The 12,855-nt window shown below is 31.8% G+C and overlaps 1 protein-coding gene across 2 annotated transcripts in view; it reads left to right on the plus strand.

The window, feature by feature from the left end:
• The window catches only part of LOC121119956 (protein kinase C-binding protein NELL1), a 33,221-nt gene extending 23,261 nt beyond the window's left edge, over positions 1–9,960 (plus strand). Inside the window, exons 4-15 of one of the 2 annotated variants that reach the window (XM_040714806.2) lie at positions 2,572–2,689; positions 3,810–3,977; positions 4,047–4,178; positions 4,251–4,545; positions 4,716–4,832; positions 5,234–5,545; positions 5,610–5,775; positions 6,471–6,658; positions 6,715–7,001; positions 7,065–7,280; positions 7,578–7,627; positions 9,211–9,960. In XM_040714806.2, coding sequence (XP_040570740.1) covers positions 2,572–2,689; positions 3,810–3,977; positions 4,047–4,178; positions 4,251–4,545; positions 4,716–4,832; positions 5,234–5,545; positions 5,610–5,775; positions 6,471–6,658; positions 6,715–7,001; positions 7,065–7,280; positions 7,578–7,627; positions 9,211–9,592 — 2,431 coding nt within the window. In that variant the 3' untranslated portion in view covers positions 9,593–9,960. The remainder of the gene's footprint in view (positions 1–2,571; positions 2,690–3,809; positions 3,978–4,046; positions 4,179–4,250; positions 4,546–4,715; positions 4,833–5,233; positions 5,546–5,609; positions 5,776–6,470; positions 6,659–6,714; positions 7,002–7,064; positions 7,281–7,577; positions 7,628–9,210) is intronic. The other variant, XM_040714807.2, reaches the window with a different exon arrangement.
• Positions 9,961–12,855: the final 2,895 nt, after the last annotated feature.

Below are 12,855 nucleotides of genomic sequence, written 5' to 3' on the forward strand. Positions count from 1 at the left end.
AAAATATTCGAAAATTTCCTTGATCATAAGGGAAATAAAGATGATGAGAAAGTCACAGGAGGAAGATCATCAGCAAGTGTCAGAGAAGTGAAAATTCCCATACACCCACCACCTCAGATGGAAGAAGATATGGAATTCAAAGAATTTATAAATTGGAGAAATTATGTAATGACGATGGGGATGAATGACCAAACAGAAGTTTAAAAAAACCACTTTTTAAATCATTATATAGTCCGGATATGTTGAATAAAATCAATCATGCCACGGAATCAACATTGAAAATGAAAATTCTATTTAAGAAATTATTGTACTTATAGAAAATTACCAAAGAAAACAAGCAAATATGGTATAGAACGAATAAAATTAGTGGAACGAAAAAAAAAAGAGGATGAAAAATTTGATTCATTCTACACATCATTATGTGTTCAAGCTAATAGCGCTGGGTTACATGAGATGACGTTTGATGCTTGGATGTCAAATTTAATTAAACTGGGGATAAGAATTGAAGATACAAAGAAATTGTTATCATCTAAATCCCCCGAGTTATCCCTTGCAGAACTAATTTTTATCTGCTGGAGTGAAGAGAAGGGAAAAGTCCAGGAAGAGGCATTAGGATTAATATCTAGTATAAAGCAACTAAATGTTAAAGAGATAATAAGTCAAAAATAAATTAAATGCTCTTGTTGCGGAGGTAACAATCATAGAAAGGGAGGAAAATGTCCGGCATATGGAAAGAAGTGTAGTTGATGCAGAAGAATAGGATATTATCAAAGAGTTTGCAAGTCCAAAATAGATGATAAAGGATTCCCTGCAATAAGAATAAATGGGATTAAGGAATATAATAATAATCGTATTACTGTATGTAATTTGTGAAAGAAAGATTATTGGTTAAAATAAAGCAGTTCCTGATACAGGAGCAGAAGTTACTTTTGCTGGAATAGAGTTTGTTAAGGAGATGGGATTAAATAAGAAAATTGTGAAAAAGTACGAAGAAGAGAAGATTTCAGGTGTTGATGGATCATAATTAGAAATTATTGGAAAGTTAAGAATTACTTTACCGTTAAATTCAGTAAAAAGTGAAGAAAATGTCGAAATATGTCGAAATATTCCTGAAATATTCTTCTCTAGACGAGTCTGTAGAGAACTGCGAATCATATCAAAGGATTTTCCAAAACAAATGGGTGTAGCTGCGGTGCAATCGATGGAAGAGATAGAGATTAAAAAAAAAAAAGAATTGAGGGAAGAATTTAGAGATGTATTTTGTGATGAGGAAGAATTGAAAATTATGGAGGGGCAACCAATGAAGTTAAGTCTTAAAGAAGATTATCAACCATACGCAATTCATGCTGCAAGACACATACCATTTACCTATAGAGAAGAAGTGAAGAAAGAAATTAACAAAATGGAAAGAATGAAAATAATAAGTAAAGTCGGTGATAAAGCAGTAGATTGGTGTCATCCATCAGTAATTGTACCCAAACCTAGTGGAAAAGTGAGAGTATGTGTGGATCTTAAGAAATTGAATGACCCAGTTAAGAGGCTAATCCAACCCATGATAACATCTTGGGATATATCAAGTATTCCAACTAACATTGAGTTTTTTACAACATCGGATGCAAAACTGGGATATCGGTAGATGGAACGCGAAGAAAAATATGCTATGCTTTCATATTTATAAGCATCAGTTCCACAAAAAACATATTTGTTAAGAGTAATAACCAGACTATAGTAAAATATGTAGTTATTGACTATATCAGCTGTTAAATTGCGCTTATGATCACGATTCAAATGAGTTAAATTAATTTTTAGATTAATTTGTGGAAAATAAATTACAAAAACAATGTTTTGTGGCCATCAGTACTTATATTACTTCAAGTATACTAGTTTTATTACAATACCAAATAATTACAAATACAGAGAGAGTTCTCTAAAGAACACAACAAATTTTTAAATGATAAGTTTCAATCATTCATTATCAAATATAATTTTTTTGACTCAAGATTTTTTTAGGGAGCAACGAGTAAAGCTCATAATTCCTTATCGTTACATTACTCGTTACTATGATGACAGTAATGCATTTCAAGTTAACGCATTACTTCCCAACACTAATAGTTAAAATTGGAAATCAGGGAATTTGAAGTGAAATGTTCAGAATTATACATATTATGTTCGCAATTCAAGTATTTACCCTACATGTATTTGTTCTTCCTGTGTAAAATTTTATTAAATTTTAATTATTTAGAGTAATAAAATTAAAAGTTGAGTTAAGGAAGAGAGAAAAAAATAACTAGGTTAGAAGTGAGTGTTAAAATATTTGATTTGAATACTACAGGTCTTTCCCTCATTTTAACATTCAAATGTATTCAATTTGTAAACATTCTGTAATTCTGTAAATTATCTATAAATGAAGGACATTAAACAAGGTTAACCTGTTTGATCCTTCTCATTTCTTTCTATTTAATAGAAATGAAAAAGAGTATATTTATCCATTTCGAAGGACTGTTTAGTTTATAAATCTAAGTAAGGTTAAACTTATAACTCATCTAATATAATTTTCCTCTTGTAAAATAGGTCGGTCTTTCACAAAATCATTCATCCTTTCAAGCTCTTTGGAACCCAAGAGAGAGAATCCTTGAAGAACCTCACACTTTGGGTTGGACAAAGCAGTAAAAATCATTTTTTATTCAAGGTAAAAACATGAACAAATCCTCTACATAACAAACTTTTTTTTCAATATATATATATATATATTTTTCTTTTTTTTCTTTTTCAAAAAATATTTTATCCCTAATGATAGAATGTGACTGTTATCATTATATTACTGATTTTACTAATGGTGTTGTATATACATGTGTTTCATATAAGGGTATTTTAAATACAGTGGATGCCCACTATACGAGCATGTGTGTACTTTGATTCAAGATCTCGAACTTTTTAATGTAAAAGGGATAGAGTCAGGTGTCTTAATCATAATGAGTTTGAAAGACAATAAAATGTACATATTTTAAACAACACTTATTCCATATGTCCTTCCCTAGCCTTGATCACAACCTCGTCTCTGAGCCTAAATTTGGTAAAAGTATAAATGGTATCATCCTCAGGGTATTTGATTCAGCTTTTTGTGATTGGTGAAGACATCAACTCCAACAATCTTGACAATTACCTTTTGACCCAAAAGGGCGCCATGGATTATTTGTCTTTTTCTATGCCATTCACTCATCAGATTATATATTGATATACAGGGGCGTCCGCAGGAATATATTTGAGAGGGACAAGATTTTGGGATTTTTAGTCCAACAATTAATTTTTTTTTTTTTTTTTGAAAAATAAAAGAAAAATCAATTCTTTTGGAAAAAAATTTTAAATTCAAATATTTTTTTTAGAAACAAATTTCAAAAAATCACAGATGTTCATAAAAAATTAATTTTAAAATTCAATTATTTGAAAAAAAAATTTAAATACTCAATTTTCTAGTAAAAATAAACCATTTCATTTTTCTTTGGGGACGGGAGCTACAACCCCTCCAGCCCACTCCCTGCGGACGCCCTTGATTTACTAATTTGATTTCCAAATTTCAAATAATTAGTTTGGATATTTTTGCATACTCACTCCGTACATACCTAGTACATATTTGATGATAGAAACAAATGAACAGTCCAAATATGGACATGATTATCTTATGAATTGTTTGTTTATCCAGTGGCGGAAAGCCAATGGGATACAAAGATGATTTTGTATTATTTATTTTTGTTTCTTTTGTAATGTTCGTAATTATAAATGTATTCTTCCGTCTCTTGATAACTTTGCAGGGTTACCTTCAGAATTTTCATTTAGTAACGGGTCATAATGGCCATCTAGTTCAATGCCCCACAGCGGAAGCTAGTTGTCCCACGTGTGGAGAATTTAGAAACCTACAAGATATTGTAAAAAATGTAATATATAGTCATCAACGTGAAATAATGGAGCTAAAGCAAGAGGTAATTTTGTATAATCATTTTTGCTATGTCCACAAAATCTACTCTCTTTTTTTTTCTTTTTTTTTTCAGCTTCTGTCCATTCAAACTCGCTTAGAAAAAGTGGAGGAGTGTGAATGTGCTAAATCTTGTAAAACGGGTAGAGGGGAAATCCATGATGATGGATCCAAATGGACTGAAAATTGTCAGACGTGTTCATGTAATGTAAGGACCTCAAATTTATAGACTCTTTGATTTTTAGCTATTCCTTCATATTTCAATTTATTTATAATATAGAAAGGAAAAACAAATTGTGAGCCGATACTCTGTCCAAAAACCAACTGTGCCAATCCTCAACCAGCCAACATTTCTGCTGGTGTTTGTTGCTCCGAATGTACTGGCTGTATTTTTGCGAGTAATAAATATTCACACGGAGAATCTTTTAGTCCATCATTATGTCTTACTTGTTCATGCGATAATGGAAAACTGGCATGTCTAAGGGAGAACACGTCAAAAAATCCATGTCCAGTTCTAGATTGTCCACCTGAGGATCAAATCCTTGAACATGGAAAGTGTTGCAAAGTCTGCAAGGGTAAAAAGAACATTTGTTATTTGGAATTCTTTCATTTTTGAACATAACTCAATAATAAACAATGACAACCACGATATTGAAATCCTTTTTAATTTTTACACAACCCACTTTTTCTAATTCGACAATACAACAAATGTAGTTAATTATACATTTCTCACCCTTTTTTTCAGCGGATCATTGTGCCCAAGGAAATGATTGTCATTCACATGCAAAGTGCATCAATTTGAGTACAAAGTACAGATGCGTATGTCCACATGGATTTGTTGGCAATGGAAAGAATTGCGAGGGTAGGGATTTTAATATTAAAACAATATTATTTGAATTAATTAAATAAATTATATTGTTTGCCATTTTACATATGTACGTAAAAGGCATTAATAACCTTTTATTTATTATTTTATCTTTACTCATTTATATAAATCATATTAAAGTTTCACTTTGTCTCTTTGGAAAGGTCTATTCTCACGGCTATGTTTATCTCATGTGCATTATTTTGTATGTACATTTAAAATACAGAGTGGACCAAAATGTTATAAATATTTTAATCTATTTAGAAGAGTAAACGTGATAACTCTGAGATCTCTCATTGAATTCTTATCAGGATTTTTTTAGCAATTGAATTGGTCTAATTTATGATTTGATTGTATATAATATAACTACATTTGAATATTTTATTTTGCTTTTATAGACATTGATGAATGCCAGCGTTTAGGAGACTCGATAGATTTTCCATTTCTTAAGGGTCACTATTGTACTGGTAATCATTCCATTTGTGTTAATACTCTTGGTTCCTACACCTGTACTTGCAAAGAAGGATATGAGAAAGCAAATGATAATACGGACTCTGATTATGGCTTTCATTGTAAACGTAAAAACATTTGTGATATAAAGAATGGACCATGTCATGCCAATGCTACTTGTCTAGCAACTTTATCTCCGGATGGATTTGAATGTCAATGTAAAGAAGGCTTCTCTGGAGATGGCCTACGGACTTGCTCCCGTATGTATTATAATTTTTGTAGTATTGTCTCTCACAACCTATATTTTGTAATTATAATGATTAGCCAAATGTGATGAGGGATGCGAAAATGGTAGTACGTGCGCTGAACCTGGAATTTGTTTATGTACAGCTGGGTTTAAAGGGCGACAGTGTGAATTGGATATCGATGAGTGTACAGAGGGTTTCAATCGCTGTGGAGGTGAAGCAAGATGTATCAACAAACCTGGATGGTAATATGTCTACATAATATCTTTAACATTCTGTTGTTTTATCCATAAACATATTCTTCATAAATAAATCATTCAGAATTAGGAAGTAGCTAAAAGATTTAATTCATTTAACCCTTTGATGTAAATACTATATAAAATGGTTCAATGGAAACAAATTTACTGATTTTTTTTTTTTTTTTTTCCAGTAAATTAGAGAACAAATAACTTAACATCTTTATTCTCGTCTTGCTTTTTTTTGTTTTTTACATAACTGTCTGTACACATATTTTCAGTGACTTATAAATTAGGATAGGTGTATACAAAACTGTACAAGTGAAAAAACGTGCCTGTTACATGAAGGAGATTTCCTTGGGTACTTATTTGAAATCTTTTTTCCGGGCACAGATGGCGTTACTTTATTATTTTTCCTCGTTACGTTTATAATTTTGTCTTCCCTTCTCAGAATGCCACTTGTTGGTTCTATTAAAATTGCGAATTCATAAAGGTTGTGTATCTAGTTAGTACTAGAGTAACTCCTGATACCCTTATCGTCATCTAGTGAGCACAAAAGTATTTTTGTAACCAATTAATTTATTTAGACAAAAAATGATCACGCAGTCATAGTTTATTCATTTGGCTTATAGCTTGGGTGTACTGTATGAATCTTAATTTGAGTATTTGGAAGATATTTAAATTATTATATGCCCATTTCAAAGGTACTACTGTCAATGTCGTAGTGGATACCGTACCTATCAAGATCCTCTATCTAACAGCCAAACTATTTGCATCGATGAGAATGAGTGTGAAATGGGATCGCACTCCTGTCATCCATCCATGACTTGTATTAATGTTGATGGAAGTTATGAATGTAAATGTGATGCAAAGAATCATACATGTTCATTAGGTAATAGAATTAGCAGTAGATGTTTCCCACGACTTAATCGAGCTAGTTCCTTTCAGACTGTGTCATGGAAGATGGAAAGCAGCTACAATCCAATGGTTCCTCGTGGTTGGAGGGCTGTAATACATGTTTGTGCACCTCAGGGAAAATAGCCTGCTCCTCTCCGAAATGCGATTGCTCAAGAAGTCCAGATCGTGGATGTTGTCCTGAGTGCTATGATCAAACTACCTGCTCTCACATTCCAGAAAAAGATAAACGAAGAGGCTATTCCATGCCTCCCCAGGAACCAAGTATATTTCAATCGGGGGATCGATGGTTAGAAAATTGCAAGGAGTGTGAATGTCTTGTATGTATTTTTGAACCATTCATACCTATAAAACAACATCATTCTTATTAAATCCTTTTTTAGCATGGAGAAGTCGATTGCTGGCCCTTGGATTGTCCTCCTATTCCTCCTGACTGTGCAAATCTAGTAACTCATAGAGGGGATTGCTGCCCCACTTGCTCATTGTCCTCTTCCTGGTCTAATTCTACAAATGAGGATATGTGTCACCACGGTGGGACACTTCGTAAAAATGGAGAACGTTGGGCTCTTGATGACGAGTGCACCCAATGTGATTGCAAGGTAAAAATGACCTGATCAATTATTTAGCCATAAAATGGTTATGAAATCCATTGCTCATAATTGGTCATTTAGTTAGTTCGGCAAAATTGATGGGCAATAATTTTGCAAACGTAGTTTTATAATGTAAAATTGTTATGAAAAAAACAAAAATAGGAAAAATTAAAATAATTTATATAACCTTTCCTGGAATGAAAGGGACCCATTTGTTTGTATTATATTTTTGGTTTTATAAAGTCAGAGGACCTAATATTGACATAAGTACATAAAATTGAGATACATTTGTACATGTTTTTTCAGATTCCCTGTTGTGATCAGTTGAGGAGCAGTTCAACTAAATTATCCTCGCGGTAAAAAAAAATAATTTCTTATTTAAATAAATACTCACTTTGTTGGTTGTTGTATTAAAAAAAATATATTTGGGTCTTTTTGTTTTTTTTTTTTTAACTCAGAAGCACAAATCACTTTCCTTAAATCCATCTTTTATTGGTTGTGGTTCATCATCTTAACAATTAATTCACTTTCTTAGCTAATGTGTGGTAGACTTATTTTTCACCAATCTATTTTATATTATATATACTTAATTGATAGTACTTTTGTACAAGGGATGAGGGCAAGTACATACATTGGTGGTTGAATTAAATTGTCCTTACGTACTATTTTTACGAAATTGTACTTTCGAATAACTATCTATACATATCTTTTTGGAAATTAAAAATCAGCTTCAATAGGACAATAAAACAAGAAGAATCCTCCCCTTAAGATGATTAGATCTGTTTTCTCCATTTTGGAAAATAAATTGTCTTCTTTTCAAGAAATTCTATAATTTAGTTCCAGTAATGTATTTTCTATAAAAATAGACAAACTCATAAAATTAGATTAAGACAAAACAATAAGTAAATAATATATTCTTCATAGTTCTTGCACTTGTACTTAAATTTAAATTATTTAAATACCTAAAAAAACTACTAATACTTTTATGAAGTACTTGTACTTGAGTTTAGTCCATTTGAATATACATGGTCCCAGCGCCTTGCTTTATACTGCATGATTCAAATGGATATTTAAATTGGTTAACCATTGCATGATATTTGTTCCTTCTTTTTCTCCATTTAAATAGGTAGTTGCACCAATAATACAATATATTTCCACGGATACTCTTCACTTAAATGAGTGTGATATTTAGAGATGTAAAAATAGTCGAAATCCCAGTTTGTGGTAAATAACTGAAACAATGACGTAAAATGTATGATAGTCTTTAGAGCCGACATATCTGCTGACAGAGATCACTATAGACTATATTGATCCTTGCTTGCAAATACCATTAAATATTTTTCAATAGATATAAATTCTACATAGAGGTGGGATCTGTGTAGAGCGCGAGGAGAAGGCAGGAGCATCACATATGGTACTACTAAATCAAAACCCTTGTTAATATGTAGTAGCTGCCTGTTAAAGGATTTTTTTTTTCTTGGGTGGGGGGTTGTAAATGAATAACTGGTATAAATAAGAGAACTTTCTATATTTAAAATAGCATCAGACAAGGGAAAATATTATAATTACATTTAAAATCCTACATATTTATTTTAAAATCAATTTAGACCAAAAATAGGGGATACCTCTTTTTATAGAGTGAGATGTTAACACACCACGACTAATAAAATAATGAACAAAAGAGAAGAAAGAGCGCACGCATCAACCATTTTTTTCCTTTTCTAATTGCTATACTTAGTTTTTCTTCACTCAAATCCCATCTCTTATTATAGATTAGAGCTACAAATAATTATATATATGTAGTAAGTTAACAACACACACCTTTTTAAAAAAATGTGCCCGCCGGGAATTCGATCTTTTTTACATATCTTGTTATGGACATATAGGACTGACATCTCTTGTTCTCAATTAATAGTTTTCATTACATTAATCATTGCAGGACAACGTGGTGTATTGTTCTCTTAGTTCTTCATGTAAGCTTGTGGATTCTATCACCACAACAGGGAGCTACATTCTACCAGCATCGAACTACGAAAGTAGCGATGAATACAATGAAGAAAAAGTATTTATTGTTAAATCAACATCATCATCACCCCCTTCAACCACTCTCCAAACTAGTTCCACGTCTCAAAGTCATCCCACAACGTCTACAATCAGATCCTCATCTGAGTCTATGGATCATCATGCTTAAAAGGAAAAGAATACGAAGGAAAAAGAAAATGATCCTTGTCCAGACATTTCCTAGACTCTGGACCACCGCACTTACTAATGCTGTTAAGCTCTACTCTATCACTATTATCATTTTCTTAAATACCTCGTAGCATTCATAGTGGATCCCTTGTCTATTTTGACCTCTGAGGGATTCAGCAAATATTCATTCCTATTTCACTCTCATTCACTCTTTTATTTTTATTGTTGTTGTTTAAGGACTTCTTACTTAGTTAGAAAGAAGGCCTTTCATTGATTTTTATGTTTATTAGTATCAGTTATTAATTTGTTATTTTAAAAAAAAACATTGTTGATGTCAACTTTGAAGCTACACTACTTTTATTTTTGAAATGATTCCTTACTTTCTGTATGTATATGTAGCAAAAGCTAGAAGAAGATTTCATTACTTTTTTTTCGCGCTTATTACAAGTACTAGTCATTTTAATCATAGTATTAATTAGAATATATTTATATAAATGTGTATGCGTAATGAACCAGTACCGTTTCATTTTTGAATATAGGTATATAAGGGATATCTTAGTTTCAAAATTTAGGCGTTCCGTCCTCTGAGACGTTCGCAGGATTATATTTGGGTGGAAAGAGGGTGCTTGGTTTTGAATTTTTTTTTCAAAAATATATAGCTATTACCAAAAAATTACAAAAATTTAATTATTTGAAAAACATTTCATACATTAAATTTTCGAAAACCGATTTCAATAATCTATAGCTATTCACTGAAAGTTAAGTTTTTTCGAAATTTTTTCCTCTATTACATAATTTGACAGAAGGAAAAAAACACATCTCAAAAGAAAAAATTAGCCTATTTTCGCAGTTTTTTTTCATCCTGACCAAAAAAAAATTTGTGAAAGAAAAAATTATTTAATTAAAGCCCACACCGTGCGGAAGCCCCTGGTTCTAATTTATTAAGACGAGTACGAATGGAACAAAAAGGGAACAAGTTCTATGGAACAAACTTTTTTTAATAGCACCATGATTAGAGATGTGGAACAGGTCAAAATCTTGATGAACGTAAAAACCATGCTTAGAGAGTGCCATTAAAATATGGTATCTCTGAGAAACAACATCACATCTACTTTATAAACTCTAATTTTCAAACTTGGAAAAAAAATTAACAAGGATTACGTACATATACTTTTTTTTAAATGTATTCGAACAAATATTTTCATAATTTTCACATCTCTAATCATCATCAATACATCTCAACTATTTTGGGATCCTACAATTTCCCTGGAAACCCAAGTATAAACATACAACTATTAGAGTAATTGATACTTAAATTCAGTCTTAGCAAACTATTTTCGTGCATTTCAAGATTTCTCAATAATACGTTTAACAGTTAATTATTTTATTCAAGGAATTCAATTAATAAACTGAAGTGGTTTATTGTAATCCAAGTAAAAATGACACCTTGAATAGGAAGCTTTAGAAATGTTAATTTCTTTAAGGGCCGATAATAGGCACTAGACGATACACATATTAAGGATGGACACAATGTTTGTTGTCAATATCTTCTTTATCTCTATGTACATGTAAAAAGAATATTTGTTTGTTTGTCGTACTTTATTTGTTCCAACTAAACTCCAAACCGACAGCTTCTTAAATTTTGTATAGAGGAGTTTAATTATCCAAAGGTCTAGTATGGAATTTTAGATCATGTTTAGAGGTCCGAAGAAAAAGAGAGACGTATTTTAATTCATTTTAATAATATCAAGAAACATGGGTAATGTTATTTTTCACCAGTAAAATCCACCCTAATAGAGAAGAGAATAAGAATTTAACTCCCCGTTACTTCCTTTCCAATCCTAACAAAAGTACTTCCAACGACTGTTTAGCTACCCAACATTAAAATTAAAACTTCATTTACTCTTAGTAATAACCAAGGTGCGTGGATAAAATGTCGACCGTACAAAATAAAATAAGTGGCTCCTCCAAATGGTGTTGCCATTTAGACATTTCCACTTGAAACATACACCCACCACCACCTCTCCTATGTAAGTTAACAGTAAGTAACCCTCCCGACATCCTCATAAAACACAAATGTTGGGGTGCGGCCGTCCCTGAAATGGGATGTAACCCACTGCCACTTTTTTATATTTTTTAATTTAATTTTTGAAATTTGTGTCCAAAAAGTTTAACTTTCAGTGAATAGCTATAGATTCTCGAAATTGTTTTTCGAAAAAAAATTCTCACTTACCCCTCATTTACACCCCGAAGGACCACCGAAATTTGATGCTTTTTCGGGATTCATCTCGTCAGTATCCGATATCGGCCCTAACTTGAGGTCTTGGGAGTTGCTTTTGAAGGCAACTTATCTGACAGTGGTGGGTTTCATCCCTTTTTAGGAACTGGCGATAAATGAAAACATCCCAACTTTCGGAGTATAATTGCTGGGGGGTTGAGGTACCATTACTGCTGTTTATGTAGGGGGGGGGGATCTCTCGAGCGAGAAATGTTTGCAGAGTAAATGTTGCAACACCTGAAAAAAGAATATCATAAAATTTATGGAGCCATTCATTTTTGGCTCTTTTAACATCACAATATTTACTTCAGAATACGGGGTTTGTGCCATGACAGCCTCACTAGACAGATTAAAACCACCGCTGGAACCTCAAAACGTGTAAGATACCCATCCAAAAGCAAACAAACTAAACCTGGGCCCACAAGTTGTCGTGAACAGCAGTGAGGTAAAGTGAAGTACCCTATTTGCACAAGAATTATTAGCTTTTTTTTTTTACAAAGTAATAGGACAAGAGCGTTGTTTACTTTATAGTACATAGTTTGTTAATATACCAGAGAAAAGTAGGTGCCTTCTTCGGCTTAGTAGTAGTTTGCATATTTATTTTTTATTACGACAAAAGCTACGCCAGCTTGCGGAGTTTGATGTGATTTTTATTTTTAAATTTAATCCCATCGATTGTTTAAAAAAAAAAAAAACACACTTATTGATAGATTGTATATATATAATCAAAATAACTAATGGAGTATAAAACATTGTATTTGTCATGGTCCTTATCTGAGGGTTGGATTGATCACTGCATGGTTTCAAATATTAATTTTTACAAGAACATATTATATTGGTTTTTTTTAAGATATAGGAAATATACTTAATCTTAATGTATTGTGAGATTTTCCATCTAACTTTTAAAAAATTTAAATAAATATCGAAGTTGATTATATTAATTTTAATGTATATTTAAATGTCAATTTAATTAATTTAGAAAATTAATTTAAACAAAATAGAGAGCATCTCTTTAGTATCTTCGCTCTAATCTATCTTGCCCAAAACACTTAAAGTTCAGCTAAAGTATAAAACGAGCATTGGAAAAATAGATGTGGATGTATTAACATTTACCTA

The sequence above is a fragment of the Lepeophtheirus salmonis genome, chromosome 6 (genome assembly GCF_016086655.4).
Source record: "Lepeophtheirus salmonis chromosome 6, UVic_Lsal_1.4, whole genome shotgun sequence".
NCBI lineage: Eukaryota > Metazoa > Arthropoda > Copepoda > Siphonostomatoida > Caligidae > Lepeophtheirus > Lepeophtheirus salmonis.